Source organism: Hemitrygon akajei, chromosome 2 (genome assembly GCF_048418815.1).
Source record: "Hemitrygon akajei chromosome 2, sHemAka1.3, whole genome shotgun sequence".
NCBI lineage: Eukaryota > Metazoa > Chordata > Chondrichthyes > Myliobatiformes > Dasyatidae > Hemitrygon > Hemitrygon akajei.
In genome coordinates, this window is record NC_133125.1 from 178,401,569 (window position 1) to 178,424,753 (window position 23,185).

The 23,185-nt window shown below is 44.5% G+C and overlaps 1 protein-coding gene across 1 annotated transcript in view; it reads right to left on the reverse strand.

The window, feature by feature from the left end:
* Positions 1 to 1,280: 1,280 nt before the first annotated feature.
* LOC140718815 (uncharacterized) overlaps positions 1,281 to 23,185 on the reverse strand; it is a 212,423-nt gene continuing 190,518 nt past the window's right edge. The window contains exons 16-20 of the mRNA XM_073033001.1: positions 21,316 to 21,411; positions 15,921 to 16,016; positions 10,526 to 10,621; positions 3,531 to 3,574; positions 1,281 to 3,022 (exon numbers count right to left, since the gene is read on the reverse strand). Coding sequence (XP_072889102.1) covers positions 2,945 to 3,022; positions 3,531 to 3,574; positions 10,526 to 10,621; positions 15,921 to 16,016; positions 21,316 to 21,411 — 410 coding nt within the window. The 3' untranslated portion in view covers positions 1,281 to 2,944. The remainder of the gene's footprint in view (positions 3,023 to 3,530; positions 3,575 to 10,525; positions 10,622 to 15,920; positions 16,017 to 21,315; positions 21,412 to 23,185) is intronic.

The window sequence follows — 23,185 nt, forward strand, 5'->3', positions numbered from 1 at the left end:
ACTTCCTAAGCACCTTCTCAATCATAATTTTCACTGCACATACTTCACTTCCCTGACACTCTTGAATGTCTGATATACATCAGGTGTCTTCCACTGTGAAGACTGATGCAAAATACGCACTCAGTTCCTCTGCCATCTCTGCATCTCTCATTACAATATCTCCAGTGTCATTTTCTATTGGTCCTATATCTACCCTAAACTCTTTTTTACCCTTTATATAGTTAATAAAGCTTTTACTATATTAGTTGCCAGCTTCCTTTTATAATTCATCTTTTTATTCCTAATAACCTTCTTAGTTTCCTTCTGCAAATTGTTAAAAGCTTCGCAATCCTCTATCTTCCCACTAGCTTTGGCTTCCTTGTATGCCTTCTCTTTTGCCTACTTCACTTGTCAGCCATGGTGGTGTCCTTCTTCCATTCAAAAAATTCTAAAGATGGCCGGGTGTAGAATACTGCCCTGAGGGACTCCTGTTGCAATGTCCTGTGGACTGGGATGATTAAACTCCAAAAACCACACCCACCTCCCTTTGTGTAAAGTGTGGTTCCAGTCAGTGGGTTCAATTCATTTTGTCTCAACTGTAAATGAAAATCTTCCTCCTGACCACACTGCAGCCTCCCAGACTCGATATTCAACATCAGACCGCCTGTTGTCTCTAATTCTCTCAGAACCGTCAGTTCTGCTGCAGCTCATCCATTTGTAACATTGACTCAGTTTTTCTCTCTCCATTAACAGGCTGGCTGGGCATTTCCTACAGCTCTGCCTTTCACAACTTCTACATCCCTTTGTGTGTGCTCCTCTCCCTCACTGTAGAGTTTTATGTTACTTTGTTCATGTTCCACCTCCCTAATAACTTCATTCATTACAAACCCAGTGACCTCATCTACAACGTACCCCACGAGAACTCTGACCCTTTGTTTTACCGACCCCCTCCATCCTCCGTGTAATTTAAAACCAACCTGTTTTCAATCTTTCCCAGTTCTGACGTCCTCAACCTGAAACATTAATTCTGTTTCTCTTTCCACGTTTCTGCCTGAACATCAGAGTGTTTCTAGCATTTTCTGTAGCATGGTAGCATATTGGTTAGCACAACGCTTTATGGTACCAGCAACCCGGATTCAATTCCCGCCACTGTCTGTAAGGAGTTCATACACACTCCCTGTGACTGTGTGGGTTTCCTCGGATGCTCCACTGTCCTCCCACAGTCCAAAGGTGGGAGGTTAATTGGACATTGTAAATTATCCCATAATTAGGCTGATCCCATTGAAGAATTATCACCAACAGCAAAACAGAAGTGGTTTATTTAATCAGGAATGGCACAGAAAGAAGCATCAGGCAACATGTTTAAAACACAAATGTGCACATGTACATACAGTATAGGATTAAAATATCCCAAAATCACCCTCCAATATAACATTCAAACTCATAGAGTTTTATTGCAGTTTCACTGCTCACTGTACAGAAATGGGAGGGACTTTGTGAGGAAATGCTGTACCTGGTATTGGTACTGGGGAAAATCACAATCTTTATGGGATTTCTGATGACAGCATTAGTGTAACAGCCAGAGCAGTTTTAATACTTGTACAAAATGGAAAGGATTTCTGGGCTTGGATTCACTGGTTTAGTCTGATACAACAACACAAAGGAGGGGTGGAGTCTACACACTGTCCTCAGTTTGACTGACAGCAGACAATCTGGACAGGAAAATGACAAATTTGATGTAGATCCCACAATGATTGCAAATGGGATCAGTGTAGATGGGCAACAAGGTCAGCATGGACTTGGTGGGCCGAAGGGCCTGTTTCTGTGCTGTGTGACTCTGTGACCCTTCTCAGGATGGCCCAGGAGTAATAGTTGGATGTTTGTAGATTGATGAAGAAAATGCTCATCACTGATGTGTCACTCCGAGTCGGATGATGCCGGCCTCATTATTATACTCAGGGTTAACGATCCGTGTATGAATGGGGATTATTGTCCTGAAACTGTAGCCGGGTGATTTCATTGCACAGATTCCAGTAAACAGGTGAACAGAGGAACTCCAGTTCCAACTGACTCCTGCGAGGGTACAAAGGGTAACTCCTGTAACACCGACGTGATGGAAGAGCAATGCCATGGCCGAGAGTGAAAATGGTGACATCGGGATGTTCAGTTTGATCTCTCTCAGCTGCCAGCACTTCACCTCTCTGCTACGACAGGGGAAGTCAGCCTCGATGGCACAAACAAATACAAGCAATAGGAAGTGCTGCTGCTTCACAAACAGATTGGAAATGATGGGAAAGGAGAGGGACTCAGAGAGACCTTGTCATTCTGGTGGGGAACATTAACCACAAGAGGTGCTTGTTGTACAAGGGGGCCTTGGTGACCCTCCAGGGCTCCAGCCAGGCAGCAGCAAGGAGTAAAGTGTGAGATGTGGTAGAGATCAGCGATGAATGATCCCGAGGCGAGGAATCTGAGAGGCAGTGATCTTGTCACAAAACAACAAATTTCATCTCATAACACAGTGACAATAAACCTGATTGTGGTTGTCTTCATCAGGCAAAGCAGTTCAGCTGTGTGTGGGAGCCTGCATTTGATGTCCCAGATTGCAGTCAGGACTGTCTTCTGAAGCACATATTATGTAGTTATTGCACCTTCCAGAGATCTAAATCAGAGACAAACCCATAAGGTCTTGTGGACCGAGCCCCTCTGGGCTCCTCTTTCATGGTTCCTTAAAACGATTCCAGTACCAGTGAGAATTTTGCCAGATGATCAAGGATTGAATTTCTCACCGGAAGCTGAGAGCTGAAATGAGTGCAGTGTTGTTCTCACTCAGGGTGAGACAAGTTACAGCTGCAGAGCACCATGTTCCCACTGTTGGAGGGAAGGATTTTCCAGGCTCCAGTCTACAGCAGGGACACAGAACCTGCCCTCACAGTCACCTCTGGAACTGAAGGCTGCCGTGTCCCTTCTAACTGACCGGATGATTTTCAGGTTCAACTTCATGACCTGGGCTGAGAGTTTGTAATTCATGCACTTCTCCACGATCCTAAAATGGACAGAATGTGTTTGTTATACATGATGACAAATCTTCACTTTGTTCACTGAGATAAAGATGGGACAGAGTGACGGACAGAGTGGGGGGAGGGGTGAGGGACAGGACAGGGGAGGGGAGTGGGACGAGGGAGAGGCAGAGGTGACAAATTGGACATAACTGATGTTACAAAGGGTTCAGACAGAGACAACCACTTTCTACAGAACCAGACACAGACTGGGAGAAATGGTAAATTTCCATAATCATGTCCAAACAAGAATGTAATGAAACACTAAGGGATCCTGTCCATTAAATTAAATTTAACCAGATATTATCGACAGTAACAGAGGTCATGATTCCCGCTAACCCATGTGTCAATAAATGAGAGAGAGTGGCGTTATAAATACAGCAGGAAGATTTCAATGAGTTTATACATGTGTGAATTGAGAGAGGGAGAAATAACAGAGAATTTACAAACTGTTTAAACACAAGAAAACTGCAGGAATTTATATGAACAAAATACCTGTTTTTTATCAGTGTTGTTCTCATTAGTTCCTTCGTTTCTGCCTGTAATGAATGAAATTATCCTTTGTAAGTTCGAATGAGTTATATACTTTTTGAAGATTATTTGTTGCTATTTTAACTGACCATTTATTCACAGCTGAGTCACAGATTTGTACAGCACAGAAACAGGCCCTTTGGCCCATCTCATCATGCTGTGCATTTTGCCCATCGACACCAATCCCATTTGTCCATGAGGTCCATACCCTACTGAACCATGTCTATTTAAATGCCTTTCTAAATCCTTCTTGTAATATTAAACATAACATGTCCTCCTCCGACAGTGTGTTCCAGATGTCAATTATTCTCTGTTCAAAAAACTTACAGATCTCCTTCAAAACTTCTTCCTCTCAGTTTAAAACCTGAAGTTGTTTCTGATACCCCTGCCATACCACGGGAAATGATTTTCACTCTCTACCTTATCTATGCCTTTCACAACCTTGTATACTTATAAAGGTCACTCCTCAGCTGCCTTCACTCCAGGGAAACCAAGCCCAGCCGATGCAATCTCTCCCCAGAACCAAACTCCTCCAATCCAGCAACATCCTGGCGAATCTCCTCTGCACTCTCTCCAGTGCAACCACATCCTTCCTGTAGTGTTGTGACCAGAACTACACACAGTACTCCCAGTGTGGCCTATCCAGTGTTTTGTAAAGTTGCAATGTAGAATCATAGAGAATACAGCACGGGTACAGGCCCTTCAGCCCAACCAGTCCATGCTGACCACATTGTTCTCCCAGCTCATAACAATTTACTGTATTTGTCCCATATCCCTCCAAGCACTGTCCCCGAATGTACCGATCCAAGTATTTCCCACATGAAAAGATTGTACTTCCCACAACCACTTCCTCTGGCAGTTCATTCCATCTACTCACCAACCTCTGTGTGAAAAAGTTGCTCCTCAGATCCCTGTTAAATCTTTCCCCTCTCACCCAAAATCTCTTTCCCCCTCTAGTTTTGGGCTCCCCTCTCTGGGGAAGGCTGATTCCATCCACCTTATCTATGTTTCTCATTATTTTAAACATTTCTACAAGGCCTCATTCCCCAATGTTCCAATCCATAAAGACTTAGCCTGGCCAAACTCTCCCTATAATTCTAGTCTTGGCAATATCCTCGTAAATCTTTTCTGCACTCGTTTTAGTTTCATTACATCTTTCCTATAACAGGCTGAACAAAACTGTACACAGTACTCCAAGTGTGGCCTTACCAATGACTGATACAACTGCAGCATAATGTCCCAACTCCTCTACTCAATGTCCTGACTGAAGATGGTCAGCATGCTAAATGCCCCTTTCACCACCCTGTCTACCTGTGACACCACTTTCAATGAACGATGTACTTGTACTCTGAGGTCTCTCTGTTCCATTACACTCCCTGGTGCCCGACCATTCAGAGTACCAGTCCCACACTGGTTTGATTTTCCAAAATAAATCCAATACCTTGTACTTATCTGTATTGAAATCTATTTGCCACTTCTCAGCCCACTTCTGTAAATGATCAGGATCACTGTGTGATCTACGAATACCTTCTTCACTATCATCATCATCTCATTTTGTGTCATCTGCTTATTTGCTGACCAAGCCTTGTGTATTCACATCCAAATCATCCAGCAAGGTGGCTGGACTGGATGGAGTTTCCCCACGATTACTGAGGGCCTGTGCGACTGAGCTGGGAGAACCACTACAGCGCATCTTCAACATGAGCCTAGATCAGAGAAGAGTACCCAGACAGTGGAAAACATCCTGTATTGTCCCGGTACCGAAGAAACCACAACCAAAGGAGTTGAATGACTTCAGACCAGTTGCCTTGACGTCGCACGTGATGAAGACCATGGAGCGGCTGATAATACAGAATCTGAGGCCACAAACCAGGCACGCCCGGGATCCTCTTCAGTTTGCGTATAAGGAGAAGGTGGGAGTGGACGATGCTATCAAGTATTTGCTGCACAAATCACTCTCTCACCTAGATGGGGTCAGTTGTGCTGTGAGGATTACATTCCTTGACTTCTCTAGTGCCTTTAACACCATCCAGCCCAAGATCTTAAGGCACAAACTAACGGAGATGGGAGTAGACTCTCACATGGTGGATTGGATAGTGGACTACTTGACAGATAGACCTCAGTATGTGCGGTTGGGAGACTGTAGGTCTGACACGGTGGTCAGCAGCACAGGAGCGCCGCAGGGAACCGTAATCTCTCCGGTCCTGTTCACCCTGTACACATCAGACTTCCAATATAACTCGGAGTCCTGCCATGTGCAGAAGTTCGCTGATGACACGGCCATAGTGGGGTGTGTCAGGAATGGACAGGAGGAGGAGTATAGGAAACTGATACAGGACTTTGTGATATGGTGCAACTCAAACTACCTGCGTCTCAATATCACCAAGACCAAGGAGATGGTGGTGGACTTTAGGAGATCTAGGCCTCATATGGAGCCAGTGATCATTAATGGAGAATGTGTGGAGCAGGTTAAGACCTACAAGTATCTGGGAGTACAGTTAGACGAGAAGCTAGACTGGACTGCCAACACAGATGCCTTGTGCAGGAAGGCACAGAGTCGACTGTACTTCCTTAGAAGGTTGGCGTCATTCAATGTCTGTAGTGAGATGCTGAAGATGTTCTATAGGTCAGTTGTGGAGAGCGCCCTCTTCTTTGTGGTGGCGTGTTGGGGAGGAAGCATTAAGAAGAGGGGCGCCTCACGTCTTAATAAGCTGGTAAGGAAGGCGGGCTCTGTCGTGGGCAAAGTACTGGAGAGTTTAACATCGGTAGCTGAGCGAAGGGCGCTGAGTAGGCTACGGTCAATTATGGAAAACCCTGAACATCCTCTACATAGCACCATCCAGAGACAGAGAAGCAGTTTCAGAGACAGAGAAGCAGTTTCAGCGACAGGTTACTATCGATGCAATGCTCCTCAGACAGGATGAAGAGGTCAATACTCCCCAATGCCATTAGGCTTTACAATTCTACCGCCAGGACTTAAGAACTTTTTTTTTAAAGCTATTATTAATGCTTTTTGAGTTAGTGATTTAGATGCATATCATATTTTTACTGAGTTAAGTATTGTATGTAATTAGTTTTTGCTACAACAAGTGTATGGGACATTGGAAAAAAGGTTGAATTTCCCCATGGGGATGAATAAAGTATCTATCTATCTATCTATCTATAAATAACAAATAACAAGGGTCCCAACACTGACCCATAGAGCACACCACTGATCACTGGTCCCCTTTCCAAGAAACAACCTTTAAACACCCTGCAATCTTCCAGTCCTCTGGGACCATGCCAGAATCAAGAGATTCTTGAAAGATAATGATCAATGCATCCATAATCTCTTCGGCAACATCTCTCAGGACTCTGGGATGTTGTCAGTTTGGTCCAGGTGACTTATCCACCTTGAGACTTTTCAGTTTGCCAAGCACTGTTTCCTTTGTAACAGCAATGGCACTCACTCCTGCTCCCCGACACTCTGGCACACTGCTAGAGTCTTCACAGTGAAGACACATGCAAAGTACCCAATAGGTTCATCTGCCAATTCATTCTCCACAGTTACTACCTCCCCAGCATCATTTCCCAGTGGTCTAATATCAACTCTCACCTCCCTTTTACTTTATATAAGTAAAAACCCTTTTGGTATTCTGCTTTATACTATTGGCTAGTCTGCCCTGATATTTCATCTTTTCCCTTCTTATAGCTTTTTGATTTGCCTTTTGTTGGATTTTAAAAGCTTCCCAATCATCCAACTTCCCACTCACTTTTGCTACCTTATATGCCCCTTCCCTGGCTTTTATGCAGTTCTTAACTTCCTTTGTTGGCCACAGCTGCCTACCCGCCATTTGAGAACTTCTTCCTCTGTGGAACGTATCTATCCTGCGCCTTGTGAACTATTCCCAGAAACTTCAGCCATCTCTACTCTGCCGTCATCCCTGCCTGTATCATCATCCAATCAACCTGGGCAAGCTCCTCTCTCATGCCTCGCTAATTCCCTTTATTCCATTGTGATACAGATACATGTGAGTTATGCTTCTCACTGTCAAACTGCAGTATGAATTCAATCCTTACAATTGTGTCACTACCCTTACTACATGTCTTTTTCAGCTCTCTTTGCAATCTTAACCCCACATCTTGGCTATTATTTGGAGGTCTATATACGATTCCCATAATCGTTGCAATTTTACCCGTTGCAATTTCTTATCTCCACCCACAAAGATCCAACATTCTCTGACCTCATGTCACCTCTTTCTAAAGATGTAATTCCATCTCTTACCAACGGAGCCACACTACTGCCTTTGTCTTCCTGCTTTTCCTTTCAATACAAAGTATATCCTTTGATGTTCAGCTCCGAACTACAGCCTTCTTTCAGCCATGACTCAGTGATGCCCACAATGTCATATCGAGTAATCTCTCATACTGCCACGAGTTCATGCATCTTATTTTGAGAGATACGTGCATTTAAATACAGCACCTTCAGTCCTGCATTCTTCACCCTGGTGAATTTTGCCTCTGTGCTATAACAGACTACCCTGGCTATCCAGATGACTAAACTTGCTCTTGCAAGTTACTGCTTTCTCCCCATGTCTTGCTCCAGCTCAGAGTCCTATCCCACTCCCAAACTTTCTTGCAAGGATATTGCCCCTCTCTGGTTCAAGTGTAAACTATCCCTCTTCTACAGGTTGCCTCCAGCCCCAGAAGAAATCCCAACTACCCAACAACCTGAACCTCTGCCTCTGCCTCAGCTCCTCCACCATGAAATCATTGGCCCATCTTTCTATTTCTGACCTTACTTGGTGTCCCAATTCTTATATTCTGTGGCCCAAACTCTGAAGACAAGCATGCCGTGTACGATCTTCTCCACACTAAGGGAACTATGAACTTGGATAGTTGTCTCCAACTTCCACCCTGCCCTTAAATTCACTTCATCCATTTCTGACACTTCTCTCTCCTTTCTCGATCTACCTGTCTCCATCTCTAGGAATAAACTATCTACTGATATCTTTCATAATCCTACTGACTCCCTTGGCTATTTTGACTGCAGCTCCTCCCACCCAGTCTCCTGTAAAAATGCCACCACATCTATTCCCAGGATGAGGTTTCCCTTGCCGGGACATCAGAGAAGTCCTACTTCAAGGAACAGGGTTTTCCTTCCCATACAATTGATGCTACCCTCACCTGCATCCTCTCCATTTCCTGGACATCCACACTCACCACATCATCTCAGCCCCTTAACAGGGGTAAAGTTCTCCTTGTCCTCACCTACCACTCACAAACATCCAGCAGATCATTCTCTGCAACCTCTGCCATCTTCAATGGGACCCAACCACCAAACGACATTTTTACCTCCCCTTCTATTGGGCTTGTCTACTGTAACTGGTGTCCTGATGCAGCCTCCTCTACGTTACTGAGACACGATGCAGATCGGGAAACACTTTGTTGAACACCTTCCCTCCATCTGCAAACAAGCAGAGTTTTCCAGTGGCCAACCATTTAAACTTTATTCCCCATTCTGACATGTCGGTCCAAGGCCTCCTCCACTGTAATGTGAGGCCACTCTCAGGCTGGAGGAGCAAAACCCATTATTCCATCTGGTAGCCTCCAACCTGATGGCATAAATAACGATTTCTCCAACTTCCAATAATTTTTCCCCTCCCCTTCCCTCTTCTGCTATACCCACTCTGGCACCACCCCACCCCTTCTCTTCTCCTCGCCTGCCTATCACCTCCCCCAGTGCCCCTCCTACTTCCCTTTTCCCCATGGTGCACTCTCCTCTCCTGTCAGATTCCTCTCCAGCCCTTTGCCTTTTCCAGCTATCACCTCCCCGCTTCTTACTTCATCCCACTCCCCCACCCAGCTGGCTTCACATATCACATTGTAGCTTGTACTCCTTCCCCTTCCCCAGCACATTGTCCTGGCTTCTTCACCTTCATTTCCAGTCCTGAAGAAGTGTCTCAGCCTGAGACGTCAACTATTCATTCATTTCCATAGATACTGCCTGACTTGCTGAGTTCCTCCAGCATTTTGTGTGTGTTGCTATGAACTTGGAATCCTCAGTCTCTCTGTTCAACATTTCTACCATGTTACGCAGTTGTCCAAGCCCTGTTTTGATTCGACAAAATGCACAGCCTTGTACTTGTCAGGATTAAGTTCCAGTTGATAATCCTCTACCCAACTTTCCATCTGCTCCATATCCTATTGCAGACCTGGACAGTTTTCCTCACCATCCACAACACCCCCAATTGCCATGTCATCTGTAAACTTGCTGATCATACCTCCTACACTCACAACTAAGTCATTAATATATATCACAAAGTGCAGAAGCCCTACAACCATTCACTACCGTACACAAGTAGGTGCAGACTTCAAATCAGAAAAAAAACATTCTTCCAACATGACCTCTGCCTTCTGTCACCTTGGATCCCGGGTGTGTTGGGCTTCTGGATCAGTCTGTCATGTGTGACCATGTCAAATGACTTACTGAAGTCCACATGGAGAACATCTTTCACATTGCCTTCATCAATTTTCTTTGCTGTCTCCTCAGATTAGAGAGATTGGGTTTCCCTGACTCTGGGCCTTACTGACAAATCCATAATCAGATCCTGACCTTTCCAATTGTACACAACTTCAATGCCTTCGAATTCCCTCCAATAATTTCCCGGCAGGCACAGAAGGAAATCACCTGAACTCAGCCCAAAAGTTCCAGACTTCCACACTCCAGCAGGAGACCGAAACCCCATCAGCTCACCGACTGTGAGATTCCAGCATCTCTGAGCAGAACTTTCAACAGAAACAGTAAAATTCAGGCCAGATCTGTTCCCGAGTGACAGCAGCCAGTTGGGACAGAGTTGATAATTTGCTGGAGATTTCCCTACAAAGGCTCCCTTTAGAAGCTGAAGTGATGGTGAGACCAGGGGAAAGTTGTCGCAGTGATTGAGATTTTTAGAAAAAGCTTTGATTTTGATACTTACTGCAAACTGGAAAGAATCTGGACAATGCTATCACAAATGTGACCCCTAATAGAGTGAACAGGATCCAGACTGGAATGTTGGTCTTGCAGCTTTGATCTGAAATGTACAGAAGTGAACCCACTGAGTAAATTCACACTGATTCTCCACACCCACTCCCAGTTTAAGGTACATTTAACACAGTCATATGTCCAATGGCATTTATGAGAAAATGCAAAAAGTTAATCATAGTTCAATGTAAATTCATTACCCAAGAGTGTATACGTCACTGTTTACTAATTTAAGATTCACTTTCTTGCAGGCATTCACAGTAGAACAGGGAAGTTCAATAGAATCAGTGAATAACTACACACAAACACAGACAGACAAACAGCCAGTTCAACAGAAGACAAACTGTGAAACTAAAAGAAGCATGAGTTGTGGAGTCCTTGAAAGTGAGTCCATAGTTTGTGGATCAGTTCGGTACTGAGGTGAGTGAAGTTATCCACACTGGTTCAGGATCCTGATGGTTGAGGGTGATAACTGTTCCTGAAGCTGGTGGTGTGGGACCTAAGGCTCCTGTACCTCCTGCCCGATGGCAGCAGTCGGAAGAGAGCTTGTCCTGTACGGTGGCGGTTCTTGGTGATGGATGCTGCTTTCTTGTTTCAGTACTCGAAGATGTGCTCACTGGTGGGAAGGACTTTGCCAGTGATGGACTGGGCTGTGTCCACTACTTTTTCTGGACTCTTGCATTTTTATGCATTGGTGTTTCCATACCAGACCATGATGCAACCAGTCAGGATACTCTCCACTGTGTATCTATAGAAGTTTGTCAAAGTTCTAAATGACATTTTGAATCTTTGCAAACTCCTAAGGAAGTCAAGGAGTTGTCAAGCCTTCTTTGTGATGGCACCTACATGCTGGTCCTGATGTGATAAAACCAGGAATTTAAAGTTACTGACTCTATCCACTCTAAGGAGGACTGGCTCATGGGCCTCCGGATTCTTCCTCCTAAAGTCCATAATCAGCTCTTAGAAGGTTGGCGTTATTCAATGTTTGTAGTGAGATGCTGAAGATGTTCTATAGGTCAGTTGTGGAGAGCGCCCTCTTCTTTGTGGTGGCGTGTTGGGGAGGAAGCATTAAGAAGAGGGGCGCCTCACGTCTTAATAAGCTGGTAAGGAAGGCGGGCTCTGTCGTGGGCAAAGTACTGGAGAGTTTAACATCGGTAGCTGAGCGAAGGGCGCTGAGTAGGCTACGGTCAATTATGGAAAACCCTGAACATCCTCTACATAGCACCATCCAGAGACAGAGAAGCAGTTTCAGAGACAGAGAAGCAGTTTCAGCGACAGGTTACTATCGATGCAATGCTCCTCAGACAGGATGAAGAGGTCAATACTCCCCAATGCCATTAGGCTTTACAATTCTACCGCCAGGACTTAAGAACTTTTTTTTTAAAGCTATTATTAATGCTTTTTGAGTTAGTGATTTAGATGCATATCATATTTTTACTGAGTTAAGTATTGTATGTAATTAGTTTTTGCTACAACAAGTGTATGGGACATTGGAAAAAAGGTTGAATTTCCCCATGGGGATGAATAAAGTATCTATCTATCTATCTATCTATAAATAACAAATAACAAGGGTCCCAACACTGACCCATAGAGCACACCACTGATCACTGGTCCCCTTTCCAAGAAACAACCTTTAAACACCCTGCAATCTTCCAGTCCTCTGGGACCATGCCAGAATCAAGAGATTCTTGAAAGATAATGATCAATGCATCCATAATCTCTTCGGCAACATCTCTCAGGACTCTGGGATGTTGTCAGTTTGGTCCAGGTGACTTATCCACCTTGAGACTTTTCAGTTTGCCAAGCACTGTTTCCTTTGTAATAGCAATGGCACTCACTCCTGCTCCCCGACACTCTGGCACACTGCTAGAGTCTTCACAGTGAAGACACATGCAAAGTACCCAATAGGTTCATCTGCCAATTCATTCTCCACAGTTACTACCTCCCCAGCATCATTTCCCAGTGGTCTAATATCAACTCTCACCTCCCTTTTACTTTATATAAGTAAAAACCCTTTTGGTATTCTGCTTTATACTATTGGCTAGTCTGCCCTGATATTTCATCTTTTCCCTTCTTATAGCTTTTTGATTTGCCTTTTGTTGGATTTTAAAAGCTTCCCAATCATCCAACTTCCCACTCACTTTTGCTACCTTATATGCCCCTTCCCTGGCTTTTATGCAGTTCTTAACTTCCTTTGTTGGCCACAGCTGCCTACCCGCCATTTGAGAACTTCTTCCTCTGTGGAACGTATCTATCCTGCGCCTTGTGAACTATTCCCAGAAACTTCAGCCATCTCTACTCTGCCGTCATCCCTGCCTGTATCATCATCCAATCAACCTGGGCAAGCTCCTCTCTCATGCCTCGCTAATTCCCTTTATTCCATTGTGATACAGATACATGTGAGTTATGCTTCTCACTGTCAAACTGCAGTATGAATTCAATCCTTACAATTGTGTCACTACCCTTACTACATGTCTTTTTCAGCTCTCTTTGCAATCTTAACCCCACATCTTGGCTATTATTTGGAGGTCTATATACGATTCCCATAATCGTTGCAATTTTACCCGTTGCAATTTCTTATCTCCACCCACAAAGATCCAACATTCTCTGACCTCATGTCACCTCTTTCTAAAGATGTAATTCCATCTCTTACCAACGGAGCCACACTACTGCCTTTGTCTTCCTGCTTTTCCTTTCAATACAAAGTATATCCTTTGATGTTCAGCTCCGAACTACAGCCTTCTTTCAGCCATGACTCAGTGATGCCCACAATGTCATATCGAGTAATCTCTCATACTGCCACGAGTTCATGCATCTTATTTTGAGAGATACGTGCATTTAAATACAGCACCTTCAGTCCTGCATTCTTCACCCTGGTGAATTTTGCCTCTGTGCTATAACAGACTACCCTGGCTATCCAGATGACTAAACTTGCTCTTGCAAGTTACTGCTTTCTCCCCATGTCTTGCTCCAGCTCAGAGTCCTATCCCACTCCCAAACTTTCTTGCAAGGATATTGCCCCTCTCTGGTTCAAGTGTAAACTATCCCTCTTCTACAGGTTGCCTCCAGCCCCAGAAGAAATCCCAACTACCCAACAACCTGAACCTCTGCCTCTGCCTCAGCTCCTCCACCATGAAATCATTGGCCCATCTTTCTATTTCTGACCTTACTTGGTGTCCCAATTCTTATATTCTGTGGCCCAAACTCTGAAGACAAGCATGCCGTGTACGATCTTCTCCACACTAAGGGAACTATGAACTTGGATAGTTGTCTCCAACTTCCACCCTGCCCTTAAATTCACTTCATCCATTTCTGACACTTCTCTCTCCTTTCTCGATCTACCTGTCTCCATCTCTAGGAATAAACTATCTACTGATATCTTTCATAATCCTACTGACTCCCTTGGCTATTTTGACTGCAGCTCCTCCCACCCAGTCTCCTGTAAAAATGCCACCACATCTATTCCCAGGATGAGGTTTCCCTTGCCGGGACATCAGAGAAGTCCTACTTCAAGGAACAGGGTTTTCCTTCCCATACAATTGATGCTACCCTCACCTGCATCCTCTCCATTTCCTGGACATCCACACTCACCACATCATCTCAGCCCCTTAACAGGGGTAAAGTTCTCCTTGTCCTCACCTACCACTCACAAACATCCAGCAGATCATTCTCTGCAACCTCTGCCATCTTCAATGGGACCCAACCACCAAACGACATTTTTACCTCCCCTTCTATTGGGCTTGTCTACTGTAACTGGTGTCCTGATGCAGCCTCCTCTACGTTACTGAGACACGATGCAGATCGGGAAACACTTTGTTGAACACCTTCCCTCCATCTGCAAACAAGCAGAGTTTTCCAGTGGCCAACCATTTAAACTTTATTCCCCATTCTGACATGTCGGTCCAAGGCCTCCTCCACTGTAATGTGAGGCCACTCTCAGGCTGGAGGAGCAAAACCCATTATTCCATCTGGTAGCCTCCAACCTGATGGCATAAATAACGATTTCTCCAACTTCCAATAATTTTTCCCCTCCCCTTCCCTCTTCTGCTATACCCACTCTGGCACCACCCCACCCCTTCTCTTCTCCTCGCCTGCCTATCACCTCCCCCAGTGCCCCTCCTACTTCCCTTTTCCCCATGGTGCACTCTCCTCTCCTGTCAGATTCCTCTCCAGCCCTTTGCCTTTTCCAGCTATCACCTCCCCGCTTCTTACTTCATCCCACTCCCCCACCCAGCTGGCTTCACATATCACATTGTAGCTTGTACTCCTTCCCCTTCCCCAGCACATTGTCCTGGCTTCTTCACCTTCATTTCCAGTCCTGAAGAAGTGTCTCAGCCTGAGACGTCAACTATTCATTCATTTCCATAGATACTGCCTGACTTGCTGAGTTCCTCCAGCATTTTGTGTGTGTTGCTATGAACTTGGAATCCTCAGTCTCTCTGTTCAACATTTCTACCATGTTACGCAGTTGTCCAAGCCCTGTTTTGATTCGACAAAATGCACAGCCTTGTACTTGTCAGGATTAAGTTCCAGTTGATAATCCTCTACCCAACTTTCCATCTGCTCCATATCCTATTGCAGACCTGGACAGTTTTCCTCACCATCCACAACACCCCCAATTGCCATGTCATCTGTAAACTTGCTGATCATACCTCCTACACTCACAACTAAGTCATTAATATATATCACAAAGTGCAGAAGCCCTACAACCATTCACTACCGTACACAAGTAGGTGCAGACTTCAAATCAGAAAAAAAACATTCTTCCAACATGACCTCTGCCTTCTGTCACCTTGGATCCCGGGTGTGTTGGGCTTCTGGATCAGTCTGTCATGTGTGACCATGTCAAATGACTTACTGAAGTCCACATGGAGAACATCTTTCACATTGCCTTCATCAATTTTCTTTGCTGTCTCCTCAGATTAGAGAGATTGGGTTTCCCTGACTCTGGGCCTTACTGACAAATCCATAATCAGATCCTGACCTTTCCAATTGTACACAACTTCAATGCCTTCGAATTCCCTCCAATAATTTCCCGGCAGGCACAGAAGGAAATCACCTGAACTCAGCCCAAAAGTTCCAGACTTCCACACTCCAGCAGGAGACCGAAACCCCATCAGCTCACCGACTGTGAGATTCCAGCATCTCTGAGCAGAACTTTCAACAGAAACAGTAAAATTCAGGCCAGATCTGTTCCCGAGTGACAGCAGCCAGTTGGGACAGAGTTGATAATTTGCTGGAGATTTCCCTACAAAGGCTCCCTTTAGAAGCTGAAGTGATGGTGAGACCAGGGGAAAGTTGTCGCAGTGATTGAGATTTTTAGAAAAAGCTTTGATTTTGATACTTACTGCAAACTGGAAAGAATCTGGACAATGCTATCACAAATGTGACCCCTAATAGAGTGAACAGGATCCAGACTGGAATGTTGGTCTTGCAGCTTTGATCTGAAATGGACAGAAGTGAACCCACTGAGTAAATTCACACTGATTCTCCACACCCACTCCCAGTTTAAGGTACATTTAACACAGTCATATGTCCAATGGCATTTATGAGAAAATGCAAAAAGTTAATCATAGTTCAATGTAAATTCATTACCCAAGAGTGTATACGTCACTGTTTACTAATTTAAGATTCACTTTCTTGCAGGCATTCACAGTAGAACAGGGAAGTTCAATAGAATCAGTGAATAACTACACACAAACACAGACAGACAAACAGCCAGTTCAACAGAAGACAAACTGTGAAACTAAAAGAAGCATGAGTTGTGGAGTCCTTGAAAGTGAGTCCATAGTTTGTGGATCAGTTCGGTACTGAGGTGAGTGAAGTTATCCACACTGGTTCAGGATCCTGATGGTTGAGGGTGATAACTGTTCCTGAAGCTGGTGGTGTGGGACCTAAGGCTCCTGTACCTCCTGCCCGATGGCAGCAGTCGGAAGAGAGCTTGTCCTGTACGGTGGCGGTTCTTGGTGATGGATGCTGCTTTCTTGTTTCAGTACTCGAAGATGTGCTCACTGGTGGGAAGGACTTTGCCAGTGATGGACTGGGCTGTGTCCACTACTTTTTCTGGACTCTTGCATTTTTATGCATTGGTGTTTCCATACCAGACCATGATGCAACCAGTCAGGATACTCTCCACTGTGTATCTATAGAAGTTTGTCAAAGTTCTAAATGACATTTTGAATCTTTGCAAACTCCTAAGGAAGTCAAGGAGTTGTCAAGCCTTCTTTGTGATGGCACCTACATGCTGGTCCTGATGTGATAAAACCAGGAATTTAAAGTTACTGACTCTATCCACTCTAAGGAGGACTGGCTCATGGGCCTCCGGATTCTTCCTCCTAAAGTCCATAATCAGCTCTTAGAAGGTTGGCGTTATTCAATGTTTGTAGTGAGATGCTGAAGATGTTCTATAGGTCAGTTGTGGAGAGCGCCCTCTTCTTTGTGGTGGCGTGTTGGGGAGGAAGCATTAAGAAGAGGGGCGCCTCACGTCTTAATAAGCTGGTAAGGAAGGCGGGCTCTGTCGTGGGCAAAGTACTGGAGAGTTTAACATCGGTAGCTGAGCGAAGGGCGCTGAGTAGGCTACGGTCAATTATGGAAAACCCTGAACATCCTCTACATAGCACCATCCAGAGACAGAGAAGCAGTTTCAGAGACAGAGAAGCAGTTTCAGCGACAGGTTACTATCGATGCAATGCTCCTCAGACAGGATGAAGAGGTCAATACTCCCCAATGCCATTAGGCTTTACAATTCTACCGCCAGGACTTAAGAACTTTTTTTTTAAAGCTATTATTAATGCTTTTTGAGTTAGTGATTTAGATGCATATCATATTTTTACTGAGTTAAGTATTGTATGTAATTAGTTTTTGCTACAACAAGTGTATGGGACATTGGAAAAAAGGTTGAATTTCCCCATGGGGATGAATAAAGTATCTATCTATCTATCTATCTATAAATAACAAATAACAAGGGTCCCAACACTGACCCATAGAGCACACCACTGATCACTGGTCCCCTTTCCAAGAAACAACCTTTAAACACCCTGCAATCTTCCAGTCCTCTGGGACCATGCCAGAATCAAGAGATTCTTGAAAGATAATGATCAATGCATCCATAATCTCTTCGGCAACATCTCTCAGGACTCTGGGATGTTGTCAGTTTGGTCCAGGTGACTTATCCACCTTGAGACTTTTCAGTTTGCCAAGCACTGTTTCCTTTGTAATAGCAATGGCACTCACTCCTGCTCCCCGACACTCTGGCACACTGCTAGAGTCTTCACAGTGAAGACACATGCAAAGTACCCAATAGGTTCATCTGCCAATTCATTCTCCACAGTTACTACCTCCCCAGCATCATTTCCCAGTGGTCTAATATCAACTCTCACCTCCCTTTTACTTTATATAAGTAAAAACCCTTTTGGTATTCTGCTTTATACTATTGGCTAGTCTGCCCTGATATTTCATCTTTTCCCTTCTTATAGCTTTTTGATTTGCCTTTTGTTGGATTTTAAAAGCTTCCCAATCATCCAACTTCCCACTCACTTTTGCTACCTTATATGCCCCTTCCCTGGCTTTTATGCAGTTCTTAACTTCCTTTGTTGGCCACAGCTGCCTACCCGCCATTTGAGAACTTCTTCCTCTGTGGAACGTATCTATCCTGCGCCTTGTGAACTATTCCCAGAAACTTCAGCCATCTCTACTCTGCCGTCATCCCTGCCTGTATCATCATCCAATCAACCTGGGCAAGCTCCTCTCTCATGCCTCGCTAATTCCCTTTATTCCATTGTGATACAGATACATGTGAGTTATGCTTCTCACTGTCAAACTGCAGTATGAATTCAATCCTTACAATTGTGTCACTACCCTTACTACATGTCTTTTTCAGCTCTCTTTGCAATCTTAACCCCACATCTTGGCTATTATTTGGAGGTCTATATACGATTCCCATAATCGTTGCAATTTTACCCGTTGCAATTTCTTATCTCCACCCACAAAGATCCAACATTCTCTGACCTCATGTCACCTCTTTCTAAAGATGTAATTCCATCTCTTACCAACGGAGCCACACTACTGCCTTTGTCTTCCTGCTTTTCCTTTCAATACAAAGTATATCCTTTGATGTTCAGCTCCGAACTACAGCCTTCTTTCAGCCATGACTCAGTGATGCCCACAATGTCATATCGAGTAATCTCTCATACTGCCACGAGTTCATGCATCTTATTTTGAGAGATACGTGCATTTAAATACAGCACCTTCAGTCCTGCATTCTTCACCCTGGTGAATTTTGCCTCTGTGCTATAACAGACTACCCTGGCTATCCAGATGACTAAACTTGCTCTTGCAAGTTACTGCTTTCTCCCCATGTCTTGCTCCAGCTCAGAGTCCTATCCCACTCCCAAACTTTCTTGCAAGGATATTGCCCCTCTCTGGTTCAAGTGTAAACTATCCCTCTTCTACAGGTTGCCTCCAGCCCCAGAAGAAATCCCAACTACCCAACAACCTGAACCTCTGCCTCTGCCTCAGCTCCTCCACCATGAAATCATTGGCCCATCTTTCTATTTCTGACCTTACTTGGTGTCCCAATTCTTATATTCTGTGGCCCAAACTCTGAAGACAAGCATGCCGTGTACGATCTTCTCCACACTAAGGGAACTATGAACTTGGATAGTTGTCTCCAACTTCCACCCTGCCCTTAAATTCACTTCATCCATTTCTGACACTTCTCTCTCCTTTCTCGATCTACCTGTCTCCATCTCTAGGAATAAACTATCTACTGATATCTTTCATAATCCTACTGACTCCCTTGGCTATTTTGACTGCAGCTCCTCCCACCCAGTCTCCTGTAAAAATGCCACCACATCTATTCCCAGGATGAGGTTTCCCTTGCCGGGACATCAGAGAAGTCCTACTTCAAGGAACAGGGTTTTCCTTCCCATACAATTGATGCTACCCTCACCTGCATCCTCTCCATTTCCTGGACATCCACACTCACCACATCATCTCAGCCCCTTAACAGGGGTAAAGTTCTCCTTGTCCTCACCTACCACTCACAAACATCCAGCAGATCATTCTCTGCAACCTCTGCCATCTTCAATGGGACCCAACCACCAAACGACATTTTTACCTCCCCTTCTATTGGGCTTGTCTACTGTAACTGGTGTCCTGATGCAGCCTCCTCTACGTTACTGAGACACGATGCAGATCGGGAAACACTTTGTTGAACACCTTCCCTCCATCTGCAAACAAGCAGAGTTTTCCAGTGGCCAACCATTTAAACTTTATTCCCCATTCTGACATGTCGGTCCAAGGCCTCCTCCACTGTAATGTGAGGCCACTCTCAGGCTGGAGGAGCAAAACCCATTATTCCATCTGGTAGCCTCCAACCTGATGGCATAAATAACGATTTCTCCAACTTCCAATAATTTTTCCCCTCCCCTTCCCTCTTCTGCTATACCCACTCTGGCACCACCCCACCCCTTCTCTTCTCCTCGCCTGCCTATCACCTCCCCCAGTGCCCCTCCTACTTCCCTTTTCCCCATGGTGCACTCTCCTCTCCTGTCAGATTCCTCTCCAGCCCTTTGCCTTTTCCAGCTATCACCTCCCCGCTTCTTACTTCATCCCACTCCCCCACCCAGCTGGCTTCACATATCACATTGTAGCTTGTACTCCTTCCCCTTCCCCAGCACATTGTCCTGGCTTCCTCTCCTTCCTTTCCAGTCCTGAAGAAGTGTCTCAGCCTGAGACGTCAACTATTCATTCATTTCCATAGATACTGCCTGACTTGCTGAGTTCCTCCAGCATTTTGTGTGTGTTGCTATGAACTTGGAATCCTCAGTCTCTCTGTTCAACATTTCTACCATGTTACGCAGTTGTCCAAGCCCTGTTTTGATTCGACAAAATGCACAGCCTTGTACTTGTCAGGATTAAGTTCCAGTTGATAATCCTCTACCCAACTTTCCATCTGCTCCATATCCTATTGCAGACCTGGACAGTTTTCCTCACCATCCACAACACCCCCAATTGCCATGTCATCTGTAAACTTGCTGATCATACCTCCTACACTCACAACTAAGTCATTAATATATATCACAAAGTGCAGAAGCCCTACAACCATTCACTACCGTACACAAGTAGGTGCAGACTTCAAATCAGAAAAAAAACATTCTTCCAACATGACCTCTGCCTTCTGTCACCTTGGATCCCGGGTGTGTTGGGCTTCTGGATCAGTCTGTCATGTGTGACCATGTCAAATGACTTACTGAAGTCCACATGGAGAACATCTTTCACATTGCCTTCATCAATTTTCTTTGCTGTCTCCTCAGATTAGAGAGATTGGGTTTCCCTGACTCTGGGCCTTACTGACAAATCCATAATCAGATCCTGACCTTTCCAATTGTACACAACTTCAATGCCTTCGAATTCCCTCCAATAATTTCCCGGCAGGCACAGAAGGAAATCACCTGAACTCAGCCCAAAAGTTCCAGACTTCCACACTCCAGCAGGAGACCGAAACCCCATCAGCTCACCGACTGTGAGATTCCAGCATCTCTGAGCAGAACTTTCAACAGAAACAGTAAAATTCAGGCCAGATCTGTTCCCGAGTGACAGCAGCCAGTTGGGACAGAGTTGATAATTTGCTGGAGATTTCCCTACAAAGGCTCCCTTTAGAAGCTGAAGTGATGGTGAGACCAGGGGAAAGTTGTCGCAGTGATTGAGATTTTTAGAAAAAGCTTTGATTTTGATACTTACTGCAAACTGGAAAGAATCTGGACAATGCTATCACAAATGTGACCCCTAATAGAGTGAACAGGATCCAGACTGGAATGTTGGTCTTGCAGCTTTGATCTGAAATGTACAGAAGTGAACCCACTGAGTAAATTCACACTGATTCTCCACACCCACTCCCAGTTTAAGGTACATTTAACACAGTCATATGTCCAATGGCATTTATGAGAAAATGCAAAAAGTTAATCATAGTTCAATGTAAATTCATTACCCAAGAGTGTATACGTCACTGTTTACTAATTTAAGATTCACTTTCTTGCAGGCATTCACAGTAGAACAGGGAAGTTCAATAGAATCAGTGAATAACTACACACAAACACAGACAGACAAACAGCCAGTTCAACAGAAGACAAACTGTGAAACTAAAAGAAGCATGAGTTGTGGAGTCCTTGAAAGTGAGTCCATAGTTTGTGGATCAGTTCGGTACTGAGGTGAGTGAAGTTATCCACACTGGTTCAGGATCCTGATGGTTGAGGGTGATAACTGTTCCTGAAGCTGGTGGTGTGGGACCTAAGGCTCCTGTACCTCCTGCCCGATGGCAGCAGTCGGAAGAGAGCTTGTCCTGTACGGTGGCGGTTCTTGGTGATGGATGCTGCTTTCTTGTTTCAGTACTCGAAGATGTGCTCACTGGTGGGAAGGACTTTGCCAGTGATGGACTGGGCTGTGTCCACTACTTTTTCTGGACTCTTGCATTTTTATGCATTGGTGTTTCCATACCAGACCATGATGCAACCAGTCAGGATACTCTCCACTGTGTATCTATAGAAGTTTGTCAAAGTTCTAAATGACATTTTGAATCTTTGCAAACTCCTAAGGAAGTCAAGGAGTTGTCAAGCCTTCTTTGTGATGGCACCTACATGCTGGTCCTGATGTGATAAAACCAGGAATTTAAAGTTACTGACTCTATCCACTCTAAGGAGGACTGGCTCATGGGCCTCCGGATTCTTCCTCCTAAAGTCCATAATCAGCTCTTAGAAGGTTGGCGTTATTCAATGTTTGTAGTGAGATGCTGAAGATGTTCTATAGGTCAGTTGTGGAGAGCGCCCTCTTCTTTGTGGTGGCGTGTTGGGGAGGAAGCATTAAGAAGAGGGACGCCTCACGTCTTAATAAGCTGGTAAGGAAGGCGGGCTCTGTCATGGGCAAAGTACTGGAGAGTATAACATCGGTAGCAGAGCGAAGGGCGCTGAGTAGGCTACGGTCAATTATGGAAAACCCTGAACATCCTCTACATAGCACCATCCAGAGACAGAGAAGCAGTTTCAGCGACAGGTTGCTATCTTAAGAACTTTTTTTTTTAAAGCTATTATTAATGCTTTTTGAGTTAGTGATTTAGATGCATATCATATTTTTACTGAGTTAAGTATTGTATGTAATTAGTTTTTGCTACAACAAGTGTATGGGACATTGGAAAAAAGGTTGAATTTCCCCATGGGGATGAATAAAGTATCTATCTATCGATGCAATGCTCCTCAGACAGGATGAAGAGGTCAATACTCCCCAATGCCATTCGGCTTTACAATTCAACCGCCAGGAGTAAGATATGTTAAAGTGCCGGGGTTAGGACTCAATGTATTTAAGTAAACTACTTAAGAACTTTTTAAAAGCTATTATTAATGCTTTTTGAGAGGGTGATTTTAGATGCATATCATATTTTTACTGAGTTAAGTATTGTATGTAATTAGTTTTGTTACAATAAGTGTATGGGACATTGGAAAAAATGTTGAATTTCCCCATGGGGATGAATAAAGTATCTATCTATCTATCTTTGTTTCTCTGAGGTGAGCGAAGTTATCCACACTGGTTCAGGAGCCTGATGGTTGAGGGTAATAACTGT